The sequence below is a fragment of the Sceloporus occidentalis genome, unplaced genomic scaffold (genome assembly GCF_023333645.1).
Source record: "Sceloporus occidentalis isolate IW3139 unplaced genomic scaffold, rSceOcc1.0.p SCAF_21, whole genome shotgun sequence".
NCBI classification, from domain to species: domain Eukaryota; kingdom Metazoa; phylum Chordata; class Lepidosauria; order Squamata; family Phrynosomatidae; genus Sceloporus; species Sceloporus occidentalis.
Genome location: NW_028317001.1, coordinates 9,021,730 through 9,037,811, shown reverse-complemented (window position 1 = coordinate 9,037,811; position 16,082 = coordinate 9,021,730). Strand labels below are relative to the sequence as shown.

General features: G+C 45.9%; 1 protein-coding gene across 1 annotated transcript; it reads right to left on the bottom strand.

The window, feature by feature from the left end:
- Positions 1-3,073: 3,073 nt before the first annotated feature.
- On the bottom strand, positions 3,074-4,745 carry LOC149301555 (uncharacterized; the record flags this gene model as incomplete). The annotated part of the gene is made up of 1 exon (XM_089484315.1): positions 3,074-4,745. A coding segment is annotated over one exon (1,209 nt), but the record flags the coding sequence as incomplete, so codon positions are not given.
- Positions 4,746-16,082: the final 11,337 nt, after the last annotated feature.

The following is a 16,082-nucleotide window of genomic DNA, read 5'->3' as shown; positions in this document are numbered from 1 at the left end:
TTGTGACTAGTATGTTACACCAAATCATCAATACATCTCTCAGGGATGGGCAATTTCCATCTGCATTAAAGATGGCCATAGTAAAACCTCTATTAAAAAAGCCCTCCCTTGACCCCCTAATTCGGAATAATTATCGGCCTGTCTCGCTGCTGCCATTTTTAGGGAAGGTGATCGAGAGGGCAGTCGCCTTTCAGCTTCAGGGACTCCTGGATGAAACGGATTATCTCAACCCATTTCAAACCGGGTTCCAGGCGGGCTATGGAGTTGAGACTGCCATGGTCGCCTTAGTTGATGATCTCCGTCTGGGCATGGACAGGGGAAGCGTGTCCCTGTTAGTGCTCTTGGACATCTCAGCGGCCTTCGATACCATTGACCATGGTATCCTTCTGGATCGCCTTAGTTAGGTATCGGGGGCTCTGCTTTGCAGTGGTTCCGTTTCTACCTCTCGGGCAGATTCCAGATGGTGGAGCTGGGGGACTGTCGTTCCGACAAGAGGGCCCTTACATCTGGGGTCCCTCAGGGAGCGATTTTGTCCCCTATGCTATTTAACATTTACATGAAGCCGCTGGGAGAGATCATCCGGAGACATGGGGCGCGGTGTTATCAGTATGCTGATGACACCCAAATAGTCTTCTCTATGTGTCCGACTGATGCAGTAACTAAGGATGGCATCTCTCCTCTTGATGCCTGCTTGGAGTCGGTAATGGGTTGGATGAGGGAAAACAGACTCAGTGTGAATCCAGAGAAAACGGAAGTACTGGTGATAGGTTCTCCTGGTCCAGGTAAGAAAGTTTTTCCACCTGTCCTGAATGGGGTCACGCTCCCTGTGAAGGACTTGGTTCGCAGTTTGGGGGTGCTCCTTGACTCGTCGCTCCACCTTACATCTCAGGTGTAGGAGCACCTGTTATCAGCTTTGGCTGATACGCCAACTGCGACCCTTCTTGGACCGGGGGGACCTTGAAACCGTTGTACATGCTCTGGTAACCTCTCGACTAGATTTCTGTAATGCGCTTTACATGGGGCAACCCTTGTACCAATCTCGGAAGCTTCAATTAGTGCAGAATATGGCAGCAAGGCTGGTCACTGGTTGCTCCAGGGCCAGCCATATAACACCTGTTCTGAAAGCTCTCCATTGGCTGCCTATTCGCTTCTGGGCCGAATACAAGGTGTTGGTTATCACCTATAAAGCCCTAAATGGCTTGGGCCCAGGGTACTTGGAGGACCGCCTCTCCCCATATAGTCCGCCCCACACTCTTAGATCAGGAGAAAGACATCTGTTGACGGTTCCAGATGTCCGCTACGCTGTCACAAGGAGGGCTTATTCTGTCTCAGCCCCTAGACTCTGGAACGCACTCCCTAATGAGCTCCGCATGTCCACTTCCCTTGACGTTTTCAAGAAAAACTTGAAGACTTACCTTTTTCGTCAGGCATTCCCCCCATGAATGTTGGTGTTATTTTTCTCCCCCTGAATGTGCCGTTTTTCCATTCTGTCAGCCTTGTAATTGTACTGTTGTTTTTATCTTATTTTATTGTATATTGTGTTTTTAAATTGTTTTTACTATGCTGTAAACCACTATGATCCATGGAATAGCGGTATATAAATAAATTTTATTATTATTATTTATTATTATTACTGTTATGGAAATTGTTACTGATGTATCGTTCCTGCCCTCCCCTCTTGCCTTCAGAAAATGACCCATTTATAATTGGGAGGAGGGTTGGGGGTTTGGAATTTTAATTGTATTTCTGAAATTGTATGTTATTTTATTACTGTAATCCACTTTGATTCCTTTGAGAAAAGGTGGAATATAAAGAAATATTAATAATAATAATAATAACAACATCCCTTCAGGGGTATCCAAGGCCCTTTCAGAATGCTCCCAGAACCAAGGGGGGTGTTTCTGGGGCTGTGGGTCTCTCTGTTGGTCCTCCTCTGCAGGGTTGTTGTGAGGGAAAAGGTAAGTATGTGAGGGGGTGCCCAATTCGGATCCTGTGGGCGTCTAAGCCTAGTTCCTGCGTTGCCAGGGGATTGCCAGAGCTTTGAGGTCCCTGTCTCCCTTCTCTTGGCTTTGGCTTAGATTTTGGTTCTTCTCTCCCCCCCACCCAGAGACCCCTCCCCCAGGACTCCAGAGAAAACTTCTCTCCCCCCAAAAAATATGTTGCTTCCAATGCTATTGAACCCTATCCTGTATGATGCTTTCTATTTGGCACAAAACCCTTCTCCAAATGAGGAATCAGAAGGGAGGGTCTCTCCTCTGCCCCACTTTCCAGGAGGGAGGGAGCTCCTCAAAGACATTTTTACCTTTGGATCCCCCTCCCCTCCATGGTCATGCCTCTCTCCAAGGGTCCCCCCTGCCCCCTTTTATCATAATAACCCCCCAAACACCTGGGCCCCAAGGAATCCCCCGAGGAGGGGTAGGAAAGGAAAGAGGGAGAGGAAGCCTGACAAGCCCCTTGCCTTTCTTTGGGGGAGAAGAGGGGCTTCCTTCCTTCTTATAACCCCTCAAGGGCCCCCAGAAGACCCTCCAGCCATTCCTCTGAATGAATGAGGGCTCTCCCCACTTCTCTCCCTCCCTCAGAACAGACTGTGAAGGCAGCAATGGCTTCAGGGGCTGAGACTGTGCATACACAGATGCCCCCAAAGACCCCTCCTCAGCATGCACAGGGATTGCCAGGGCCTAGATGCTGCTGCTTATTCTACTGGCGGTCTTTGCAGGAAAGGAAGATATGTGCCAGGGATTCAGCAGCCTCCCCTTCCTTCGCTCCTTTCTTCCTTTGAGGAGACAGCAATGGAGCCCAAGGTGCAGAGCTGGACTCAGGAGGGAAAGTCAGGAAAGGAAGGCTCTGATTTGGAAATAAAGCTCTCTCTGTGTATCCTGTATGTTTGTGTGTGTATATGTGTGTGTGTATTTGCCTCTGCTGTTGTTATGGCTGGGAATGGAGCGGAGGACTGAGGAGAGAAGAAAGGTTCAGTTTGGGCAAATTCAGAACTTCTTTGCATCAAAGAGTCCAGTGTGTTGAAATAGCAAATAACTTTATTGAGAACACATAGAAATTCAGTGTTTAAGCCAGAACTGTCCACTCCAATCCAAACAATATATTAAAACCCCAAAACCTAAAATATCACCCTCTTCCAAACCTAGCCCCCACCTCCAGTTCCCACAGTCTATGCCCCACAGGTAACAAGGCCCCTTCGCAATTTCCACAAACTAGCCCTTTCTTTGAATACCGACCTCCAACTTTCTTCAGCCAACATGCCACAAATTCCAAAAGCTATCATTCCCATAACTCATATATAACAAATCCCAGCCCCCCCAGCTACCTAAACTATACCACAACCCACAATTTACAAGCCAAAGTAATTATCTACATATACTATTACCAATAAAAACCCAAACTTAACAAAATACAACCTTAAAACATAGACATATAGATAGACAAACCTTACAAGCAAAATCACAAGGGACTATTCTTAGCACAACTGGATTGAACATATATTTTTTCTATTCCTTAATGACAAAAATAACATTAGTTCACTACTGGGTTTTGTGTGGTTTCTCTCCTGTGTGGACTCTCTGATGTTTTACTAGGTCTGACCTCTGAGCAAAACATTTCCCACAATGCTGGCATTTGTGTGGCTTCTCTCCTGTGTGGACTCTCTGATGGGTCACTAGGTGTGACTTCAAACAAAAACATTTCCCACAATGCTGGCATTTGTGTGGCTTCTCTCCTGTGTGGACTCTCTGATGTGTCACAAGGATTGACTTCTGAGAAAAACATTTGCCACAATGCTGGCATTTGTATGGCTTCTCTCCTGTGTGGACTCTCTGATGGGTCACTTGGACTGACTTCGTAGAAAAACATTTCCCACAATGCTGGCATTTGTATGGCTTCGCTCCTGTATGGACTCTCTGATGTGTCACTAGGTCTGACTTCTGAGAAAAACATTTCCCACAAGGCTGGCATTTGTATGGCTTCTCTCCTGTGTGGACTCTCTGATGTGTCACGAGGATTGACTTCCGAGAAAAACATTTGCCACAATCCTGGCATTTGTATGGCTTCGCTCCTGTGTGGACTCTCTGATGTGTCACTAGGTCTGACTTCTGAGAAAAACATTTCCCACAAGGCTGGCATTTATATGGCTTCTCTCCTGTGTGGACTCTCTGATGTGTCACGAGGATTGACTTCCGAGAAAAACATTTGCCACAATCCTGGCATTTGTATGGCTTCTCTCCTGTGTGGACTCTCTGATGTGTCACTAGGTCTGACTTCTGAGAAAAACATTTCCCACAAGGCTGGCATTTGTATGGCTTCTCTCCTGTGTGGACTCTCTGATGTGTCACGAGGATTGACTTCCGAGAAAAACATTTGCCACAATCCTGGCATTTGTATGGCTTCTCTCCTGTGTGGACTCTCTGATGGATCACTTGGACTGACGTCTGAGAAAAACATTTCCCACAATGCTGGCATTTGTATGGCTTCTCTCCAGTGTGGACTCTTTGATGTGTCACTAGGTGTGACTTCAAAGAAAAACATTTTCCACAATGCTGGCATCTGTATGGCTTCTCTCCTGTGTGGACTCTCTGATGTATGACAAGGATTGACTTGTAAGCAAAATGTTTCCCACAATGCTGGCATTTATGTGACTTCTTTCCTCTGTGGACTCTCTCATGACTCAAGTGTTCTTCTGTAAAGAAAGACAAGCACAGATGAGACTGAAAATCAGAGTTAAGAGAGGAGGGTATTACCCCATGGTTTAGCCCTCATTCATCCCTCCTTATTAGAGATAAAATTAAGAAAGTTTATGTAACTGAAGCATGACCTTGCTGTTTATGGCCCTAAATCCATGGAACGATTGTATATTTACTTATAAGAGTCAACAAAGAAGAGATTGGAGGGGGCCTACCTTAGGGGAATCACTAGAAGGAGATATTCAGACAAAGGACTGTTGAAAAAATATTCCATTAAACATGTGCAAAAATACTTTGATTGACAGGTGGCATCATATCCTGTGAGACTGCCATCGAGTCCTAAGTCATAGCCCAACGCATGATGGAAGCTAAATGCAGAGGTCCCTTCATGCTGTTTGGCACCAGGAGATGACTCACAACCAATACAGTATGCAGCTCTCATGCGGATTGGTGTGGATAGGATAGGAGTTGTATGTACAAGGGATGTTGAAGATGATGGAATTCAGAGAGGAGAGCTTGCAAATATTTGTATTATTTTGCAACTCAAGATAGAGAACCTCAAAGGATTTAGATGAAATCAACTGTGTTTGAGACTTATTTTTAAGTGTGAAAAGTGGTCAGTGCATTGCCAATATCTATATATCTGGCTATTTACTTCCGTACTCTGCTATGTTATTGCTGAGTTGCATCTCAAAGTGTCACCCTCAGATTGTAGTGTACACTGGATTTTGAACACAATCGAAATTCGGAGCCAAGAAGGACTCGAGTTGCTATGTGCTAATGATTTTTGTTTGAGATATTTGCACCAAGGACCCATTGCATTCAATTTGGTTTCAGACCATCCCCCCCCCCCCCGCCAGAAACATTCTAAAGTGATTTAAACCTTTTTGAACACTCGATTACATGGATTTGTAACTGGTTGACTGGCTGAACCCAATGATGGCTCCTTTTCATCCTGGAGAGAAGTGACCAGTGGGGTCCCACAGGGTTCTGTCCTGGGCCCAGTGCTATTCAAAATTTTTATCAATGACCTGGATGACAGAATTGAGGGTATACTTATCAAATTTGCAGATGACACCAAATTAGGAGGAGTAGCTAATACCTCTGAGGAATGGATCAAACTTCAGTATGGCCTGAATAGACAAAGCTGGGCCAAAGCTAAAAAAATGAATTTCAACATAGGGAAATGTAAGATACTGTACTCAGGCCGGAAAAATAAATGCACAGATATAGGATGGGTGACTCCTGGCTGAATGAAACTACATGTGAAAGGGATCTAGGAGTCCAAGTAGACCACAAGTTGAACATGAGTCAACAGTGTGATGCGGCAGGTACAAAGGCCAATGCAGTTTTTGGCTGCATCAATAGAAGTATAGTGTCTAGAACAAGGGAAGTAATAGTGCCACTCTATTCTGCTTTGGTCAGAGCCCACCTGGAATACTGTGTCTAGTTCTAGACACCACAATTCAAAACGGACAGAAAAATGGAAGCAAGGCACAGGAAAAGAGGTTCAGCCTAAACATTAGGAAGAACTTCCTGACAGTAAGAGCTATTCAACAGTGGAATATACTCCTTCAGAGCATATTAGCGTCTCATTCTGGTTATTACTATTATTCCTTCTTTGAAGGGTTTTAAAGGTCTTTGAAGGACTTTAAACAAAGGCTGGGTTGCCATCTACTGGGTATTCTTTCAATGTGTTTCCTGCATGGCAAGGGCTTGAACCAGATGGTCCTTGTGGTCTATTCCAACTCTATGATTCTATGATTCTAAAGTGGAATCATAGTGCCATGATAATGTAGTATGAAAGGGACCTCAGTCTTCATAGGAAAGGCAATGAATTCAGCTTCCTTACCCACAGAGGCCACATTCTCGTAATTCTCCATCATCACATCCTTGTACATAAGTCTCTGCTTCTTCGTCAACAGTTTCCATTCGTCCTCAGTGAAATATACAGCCACATCCGCAAAGGTTACCTGCAACAGAAATAGCCCTCATCCAGAGAATGACTAAGCAAAAGGGGAGGAAAGCACATGGTGCATCCAAATATTATTTGATCACTTTAGAATTCAGTCCAGGAAATAAACTTTAAATTCTGTCAGCAAGAAAAAAGCTACTGCCTTTGAGATCCAGTTTGTCTAGAATCTTTTCAATATAATACATAATATAATTTAGGCCATGCCTGGGATATTGATGATGGATTAGGATACTGACTATCCCAACACATACAGTACATTTAACCACCAAAGAATTATGGTGCATTTAGACATTTCTTGCCACATTTCTGGGGCAAACGTCATTTTTAATAACGCTTCTGGGGAGCACTCTGGGCTTGAGGGCCACTGGGCCCACCCCATATTTAGATCCACAGATGTTCTTCCATAGCCCCCAACATTTCATAGATGGGAAAAGCAAGACACATGTGGACAAGCAACCCAGAAGGCAGTAAAGATGGCCAAAGTTGTTTCTGAGGAAGAACACACAAGCTAGGAAGGGCACAGCAGTTTGCTTTTGCTTCAGCCTCCTGGGAAGGGCCATAGCCTGTGTCCTTCTTTCCTCTCCTCTCCCCACTTTTGAGTTGATGGGGTGCAGACTCCATTGCACTCAGGAACTGAAGTGAGCTGAGAAGGGGGAAGTGGGAGGAGGAGAGAGCAACCAGGACATTTTTAAAAGCCCCTGAAATAATGAGGTGACAGAGGATTAACCAGGACTGTCTCTGCCAAACTCCGACAGTATTTTATTTGCTTCCTTTCAAAAATTGGCCCAGCAGTGACACAGATGAAGCTATTAGGATAGTGACTCACCAAAGAGCTGTTGTACTTCGACAGCCTCTTTCTCTTCGAGCACAACTCCCTCCGCTTGGCCTCTGTGTCAGCCATCAGGTGGGCAGGGGGTCCTTGTGGCCCTGCACTTGGTCAATTCCAGAAAGAGAGGCCCAAAGCCGTGTCCAAGGAGGCCGAGATGAAGTTCCTGAGAGAAGGGACCAGGATTAGGATTGGCTTGGCAAGAAACACTGCAGCACCCAAAGACACAAAGAACATCATCCTGCTGGTGAGATACGCAGGTGACATATGCCTCCTTTGGGCTGATGCAGAGGTGGTCATCCCCTTCCTCCCTCTGCATCAAATAAAGCCCCCTGAACCTAGCATAGATTCACTGCAGCTCCCCTACAGAAGAGATACTCCATTCCTTCTTGGAGTGGTGGGGGATCAGGGGATGGGGAATTGGAGAGGGCCATGGTTATGTCCCCGTAGCTAGATGTGAAATGGTTGCATCATTTGTTGAAACCTCCTGACCTCCCTAGTGACTCTCAGAGGAAGATGCCTTCAATTTTGCTTCTCACTACATAAACACAGCTGCATGCTTCTTCAATACCTCACACCCAACACTCTCACTAGGCATGGAATGGCCATGTGGGATTGCTTCCACAATTCTATGGTAGGACCTGTGTCAGTGAATGGCCAGTTTTAGCCTGATCCCACTTGTAGCAACACTGGAGAATAGAGGCCCAATGTTTGTGAAGAATAATAATAAGGCTTGTATTAAAACTATCCTCCCCATTTCTGATCCCTTTTAAAACCCATGTTCCCCAGAAGGAGCAGAGCTTTGTAATAAGAAAACTCTCTCAGAAAAGAGACACAAATGGCACACAAAGGGACACACTTCCTTCCTTTTGGCCCAAAGAGCCTGGCCCCCTTCTGACTCTGGAGCCTCAGGAGAGGAAAAGAGGCCTCTGTTCAATTGAGACCTCAGAGAAGGTTCCGGAACATTATTCCCCACAGTCACAAGCAGCACAAAATGTCCACCAGAACACAAAATGGCTGCCGCAACACAAAATGGCCACCAGAACACAAAATGGCTGCCAGAACACAAAATTGCCACTAGAACACAAAATGGCTGCCAGAACACAAAATGGCAGCTGAAACACAAAATGGCTGCTTCTGCCTAAGCACATGGCAGTTAACATTTGAGGCCTTCAGGGGAGAGAGAGAGACTGAGGGGAAGAGTGGAAGGAGGTTCTGGAGGGAGGGGGCCTTGGGAGATATAGGGCCTTCCTGAGATATTCAGTGTTCGCTTCCTAACAAAGGGGTTTCTGGCCTCATAAAGGATTTAGGGCAAACTGGATCTGAACGGCAGTAGTAGCCTTTTCTTTTGCCAATGGGACTTAAAGTGTATTTCCTGGACAGGATCTCCCAGCATCCACATGGCCAGAAAGAAAAGGGGGCCCTGCCCTGCAGTAAGGCCCCTCCAATCCCTCTGAACTGAGGACTACAACTCCCATGTCTTTCTTTCTTTCTTTCTTTCTTTCTTTCTTTCTTTCTTTCTTTCTACCTAGCTGCCTTGTGTTAGTGGTGTTACTGCTCTTGTTGTCGTTGTGTGCCTCCAAGTTGTTTCTAACTTATGGCAACCCTAAGAAAAGCCTGTTGCAGGGTTTTCTTGGCAAGATTTGTTCAGAAGTGGTTTTGCAAGTGCCTCCCTCTGAGGCTGAGAGAGTGTGACCTGCCTAAGGTCACTCAGTGAGTTTCCATGGCCAAAAGGGCATTCGAACCCTGGGCTCCAGGGTCACAGTCCAATGCTCCAGCCACTAATCCACACTGTCTCTTTTTTCAGGCTTTGTTGTTTTTTGTGGAGTGGCCCGAATTCATTGCCGACTTCTGGGGAGCCTCTCCTGGGGTTTTCTTGGCAAGAGTTGTTCAAAGGAGATTTGCCATTGCCTTCCCTGAGGCTGAGAGAGTGTGGCTTCTTGCCCAAGGGACCCAGATGGTTTCATGGAGGAGTGGGGCACTAGACTCTGGCCTCCAGAGTTGAAACCCAACACTCAAACCACTGCACCACACTGCCTCCCATTCCCATGTACAACTTGTGAAATAATTGCAGACTTATTTCTGTTCTTCATGTGTGTCTTCAAGTCATTTCTAACTTATGGTGACCCTAAGGCAACCTTATCATGGGGTTTCCTTGGTATGTTTCTTCAGAGAAGGGTCTCCAATGCCATTGAGGCTGAGAGAGTGTGACTTGCCAAGGGTCACCTAAGTCCAAAACACACTGCAGCAATAATCCAATCTGAGATTGCTTTAACTGCCCTGGGTCAGTGCTAAGGAATTTTGGGAAATGTAGTTTTGTGAGACATTGAGCCTTCTCTGTCAGAGGGCTCTGGTGCTACAATAAGTCCCTCCCTCCCAACACTTTCGCATTTCCCCCCAAAACCAGCACAAAGCTGGCAGATGGAAAGAGGTTTTAAACCAGCATTTAAATCTGCCATATTTGTTTTTAAAAGACTAAATGTCCCAAATGCTATTATCAGTTTCGTAGCTATTATTACAGAAAGACGCAGAGCGCAAACTCCTCAAGTACCTTTATTTTCTGGAGTGAGATGGGCTTTTCCAAATGACTCTCTGTGATGATCTCCGGTGGTCCAAGCAGCCAAACCGCGGCCCTGTAATAATAATAATAATAATAATAATAATAATAATAATAATAATAGTTTTATACCCCTCTCTTCAGCCAAAAGGCTATCAGAGTGTCTTACAAATTGTTAATTAGACATTTAGACATTATGGCTCTTAGCCCAGGAGACCCTTAACTTCCTCAAATCACACTGCCATCATCCAGTGAATTATAAAAGGGTTTCCCTTAATCTACACTGGGACCAGTTAAGGAATCTTATTTCTACTTCTTTACTGATCTTCCCAAGCATCAACTGATCCAAGACACGTGTAAAAGGAGCAATGAGTAGTAGATACTCCAAGGAGATATTTACTATAAATAACAAAATATAACTGAAATATAAGTCTTACAAGATATTAAGAATCTTGCAGGAACAATATTTGTAAGTATATAATATTCAATTCATATAAGCTATTAAAATAATAAATAAACCTAAGCGTCCAATTCTGAGACTAACTTCCAAGATCCGCTCTTTAACTCTCTCTCTCTCGATCTCCAACCGACACAATTCCCCCAACTGTCTCTTGGTCTCTCAGGCCTTATATCTCCTTCTCAGGGAAGCTTCCAGAAGAACCTTCATCTTGCTCTCTGATTGGTCAAGAGAGCCTTCCGTAGCAGTGATGTCATTCTGCATTTGCATAAACCTTCCTTTTCTGCCTGAAGAAGACCTCCATTGACTGGAGCCCAGTCATTACACTTTCCCAAGGCAAGGCTTGCACCTATTTCTCAATGTTGTTCTTGGGGTCTGCCTCCCAGTTGTTTCCAGGTCTTATGGTGACTTTATGGGAGTCTCTGAAGGGGTTTTCTTGGCAGGTTTCTTCAGAGTGGGTTTCCCATGGCCATCCTCTGAGGCTGAGAGAGTGTGACTTGCCCAAGGCTTTAGTTCTTTTGGAAGCCTTTTTGCTTTATCTTCTAGAAGGCAGCTGAAGTGTTGCTTCTTGCTCTGAAGAATGAGAGGAACCTTCTGGTATCCAAAAGGCTAACATTATCTGGAGTTATGTCTGATAATATGTATAAATAGGATTGCAATTCCTGTTCATTTATTAAAAGGTTTATAGTGCACCCCATATCCTAGATTCTCATAGCTTTGTCTCTTAATAGCAGTTAACTGTAAAAAGTTTGTTAAACTGATGTAATATGTTATAATATAATCTCAAAATCTGTATAGATGGCTTGATTTAACCGTAAAATTTGTAAATGAGGAGGTATGGCCGTATTTTATCATACCATGAAACTAATCTAGTTTGGGAATAAAGTCTAATGAAGTTACCCCAATCAGTTGCATCTGATTAATTTGTATTCATTAATTAAATTAGTTTGCTGAGACACCAGAGCTCTCTGGCAGAGAAGGCTCAATGTCTCAGGACACTACAGTTCCCAGAATTCCATAGCACTGAACCAGGACAGTTAAAGTGGAGTTAAAGCAGATTATCTCCTCAGTGTGGATGCAATTTAAGAGAAGGCAACTGTTACGAAGGGAAGGAGAGATGTAGATGAAATAGATGAGGAGAATGACAGGAGGATAGATGTAGATGTGGCTGAAATGGATGGGGGCTCTGAATTTGGCTGCCAGGGATAGGGTTGCCATAACCCGGCGGCCCCCGTGCCATTCACGGTTTCGGGGGGCCCCTCCCGGTCACGGTCCGGTTTGGGCCCCCACCCGTGCCTTGTTCCCGGTTTGGGGGGTCCGCTGCGGCCATTGCCGCTGCCGCTAATGCGGCTGCTGTGGCGCCGACCCACCTCCTCCTCCGGCTCCGCCTTCCTCCTCTTCCTCGGCGGGCGGCAGAAGCGCCGCCGCCCCCACGCCCCCACTGGGAGGGCTTGCGCGCCGCCCAGGCCTTAGCAGGGGCAGGGGCAGTGCGCGCGCCTTCCCCACTTCCCTCCCCGTGCGCGCGCGCCTCTGCCTCACTTCCCTCCCCCCCGCGCGCGCCTGCCCTGGTTCCCCCTCTTCCTCGACGGGCCGGCGGCAGAAGCGCTGCTGCCACTGGGAGGGCTTGCGCGCTGCCCAGGCCTCAGTAGGGGCCAGTGGCAGCGCGCGCGCGCCTTCCCCATTCCCTCCGCGCGCGCGTACCTGCCCCACTCCCCTTCCTCCCGCGCCAGCCATCCTAAGGAGGAGGAGGGGGGAGAGGAGGAGGTGAAGGAGGAGGAGGAGGAAGGAGCCGGAGGAAGGGTGCCTGAAGGCCAGGGCAGAATTGGGCCACAGAAGGAGGAGGAGGAGGAAGAGGAAAGCTGAGTCAGTGGCCATTAGGTCTGCCTTGGTATTTTGGGGGTTTTTAAATTATTTTTTAAAATGTAAAATACTTATTTTATTTAATTTTTTAAATTTTTATTATTGCTTTTTATTTTTTATTTTATTAATTTTTATTATTGCTTGTTTTATTTTATTTCATTAATTTTTATTATTGCTTGTTTTTATTTTATTTCATTAATTTTTATTATTCCTTGTTTTTATTTTATTTCATTAATTTTATTATTGCTTGTTTTTATTTTATTACATTAATTTTTATTATGAAATATATACACCCCTGCCTTGTTTTTTATTTTTCCCCCATTATTTTTTATTATTAAATATATGCAAGTGCATTTTCTGTGCATTTATGGCGCTTTGAACGCTAACAAGTCTGCCTTTCCTGGACAATTATAGTGATGATGATGATGATGATGATGATGATGATGATGATGATGATGATGATGATGATGGTGATATTGATATCAACAAGCCTCTGAGGCACGGCCAATGTAACTTGCTGTGATTTTTACAAACTCATGCGCAGTGAAGAAAAACCACAGTCCCTTGCCCAAGTACACACTTCTGAGAAGTACAGTTGAACCCGAGGGCAAGTACATTTCTGCCATCTGTCTAAGAATAATGCCAAAATGTCCTCCATTTTGATCATGCCTAAAAACATGCATTTATATTAACATTTTTTTAAAAAAAACTTCAATTTTTTGCGTGTCCTCCATTTTTATAAAAATGTGTCCTACATTTGAAAATGTTGCCCTACATTTGTCCTACATTTGTCCCAGTTTAGAGGTCCTCACTTATGGCAACCTTAGCCAGGGATGGGGAAATGGAAGGGAGGAAGAAAGGTGCAGCTGTCATTCAGGTGAGGCTAGCATTCAGGTGAAAGTGGAACCAGGCTCCTTTCTTCACCCCAGAAGTGCAAAGGTTCAGGATGCGTTCAGACCCCCACTGAGCATGCGCAAGGGTCCCAGTTAAAATCGTTGAATCTGAATGGTATGCACCGTGTGGTGATACAATTTGCACTCGCTCCGCTTTGCCTGAATCCGCATCATGTGACTTGCCTTGGATTCAATTCCCATCTATTCGGAAGAGTAATGGAAGGGCACTTTGTAGTTTACCTCTTGCTTGGACAGGGGATATGATTGTGGTTTTGAACTAATATGTCTTGAATGTGGTGCTCTATTACACAATATCATAGAGTGGTTTGTGAGGTGTATTAAAACTATCTTCCCCATTTCTGATCCCTTTTAAAACCCATGTTCCCCAGAGAGAGCAGAACTGTGTAAGAAAACACTCTCAGAAAAGAGACACAAAAGACACACTTCCTCCCTTTTGGCCCAAGGAGCCTGGCCTCCTTCTCTCTCTGGAGCCTCAGGAGAGAAAGAGAAGCCAATGGTCAGTTCAACTGAGGCCTTAGAGAAGGTTCTGGAACATTATTCCCCACAGTCACAAGCAGCACACAAAATGGCTGCCAGAAAACAAAATGGCTGCCAGAAGGCAAAATGTGAGTCTGGGGCATTGGGTGGGGTCTTCCAGCTGCTCTGCCCCCATTGGCCAGCTTCAAGAAGAGGCGGAGCTTCAGCTTCTATATTTAGCTCTCGGTGGGGAAGAGAGAATGAGGAGAGAGCAGCAGCGTTTTAGAGGGAGAAAGAGACAGACAGACAGACATTAAGGGAGGAAGGAAGGAAGGAGACAGAGGGGGGAGTGGAGTGAAGAGACAGCAGAGAGACAAGGCCTGGAACCACTAGGCTTCACTGCTGCCCTGAGGTCTGGCTGGGCCTGGTTTGGGTCTACTGCTGCTGCTGCTTTGCTTTGGTCATTGCCATTAAGGTGGGGAGGAAGGAGGCCCAGCAGCCCTTCTAGGCAAGGCCCAGTCTCTCTGAAGGGGGGAGAGTGGGGCTCCCCAAAAGGGATTTCAATGCTTTTAATGGTTGCTCTCATGCTGTAGCAAAGATGATGATGATGATGATGATGATGATGATGATGATGATGATATCAGGCCGGGGGGGGGGGATGGAGCTGCCGCCAGACCTTAATCACCATTAATGCCACTGTCGCTAGGCCTTCTTGCTCTGAAGCACTGTAATGGCCATGGCTCAGTGTCATGGAACTCTGGGACTGTTCTTTTTGTTTGGCATTTTAGGTATTGTTAAGGTTTGGAAATCCTGTTTGGGGTCCCTTCCGACTTTGGGGCACTTTCATCCTCCATTTTGGGGTCCCTGGAGGCCTCAAACTGCCAAATGCCAAGCACTGAGGCAGAGGCAGCCATTTTGTGTTCTGGCGGCCATTTTGTTCTGCTTGTGACTGTGGGGAATAATGTTCCAGAACCTTCTCTGAGGCCTCAGTTGAACAGAGGCCTCTCTTTCTCTCCTGAGGCTCCAGAGTCAGAAGGAGGCCAGGCTCCTTGGGCCAAAAGGAAGGAAGTGTGTCTCTTTTCTGAGAGGGTTTTCTTATTTCAGAGCTCTTCTCCTTCTGGGGAACATGGGTTTTAAAATGGATCATAAATGGGGAGCATAGTATTAATACAAGCCTTATTCTTATTATTCTTCACAAGCATTGGGCTTTGGCTTCTAAGAGGAGGCTAGTCCCCCAAAAAGGCCAAAAGTGGCTCCTTTGGGAGGTTTTAAAAGTCTCCCCAGTTTCCTTATTAATAGATTTTCAGGCAAGAAGGAAGACCAGACCATCTCATGTTATCAAGAATGAAACAAACAAGAAAACATATAAACAAACAAACAAGGATAAGGGACTGTTTGGGGACTTTTGTGTTCTCACAGCCATCGGGTGCGATCAGGAAAACCTTTCTTTAGGATCAGAAATCCTGTTTGGGGCCCTTCCTACTTTGAGGCCCTTTCATCCTCCATTTTGGGGTCCCTGGAGGCCTCAAACTGCCAACTGCCAAGCGCTGAGGCAGAGGCGGCCATTTTGTGTTCTGGTGGCCATTTTGTGCTGCTTGGGACTGTGGGCAATAATGTTCTGGGGACTCAGGGCCAGTGGGGAACCTGGGCTTTGGGGACTGGAAGAGAGAGTTGGGACAGAGACCCTCCCTTTGGGCCCTAGATGGGGAGGGTCCCACCGGTCCTTGCCTCCCCCTTTGGGAAAGGGGACCCCCTCAGCCCCCAGGACTCACTCCTGCCACTCATTCCTAGAATGGCTGGGACTCAGAGGACTTTCCTAGGCATTGCCACCTTCTGCCCTCCATGGCCATTGGCACTGACCTTTTCCCCATTGCCTTCCCTCCCTCAGCCCTTGGACCTTCTTCTCCTTCGCACTCAGAGCAGCCCTTCTCTACGGCTGAGGAGACGGCCTCTGACCCAGGGAAGCTCCGGCCATAAAGGACTGCAGAAGAGGCCTTTCTGGGGCTGAAGAAGTCAGTGTCTTTGTACTGAAGGTAGGCTTTTATTCCTGGAGCTGAAAGATGACCTTTGTTTAAATGTTTCAGTCCAGAATTGTATGGAAATGTTGCAGCTGAGAGACTGAGCCCATGCTTTGCAGGCATAAAGCCCCAAATTCGCTCTCTAACAGCATTGTCTTCCCAGAAGGTGGAAGGGAGATTTCCAGACCTCAGACACACAGTGCGCAAGTGAGTCCTTTTTATGGGAATTGTGTGTGTATGTGTTGTTTTCTAGAACTTTGTGAGATATTAGTTTCACTGGGTTTATAAAATGAATGTATATACGTCTTCACTTACCCCAAATGAGCAT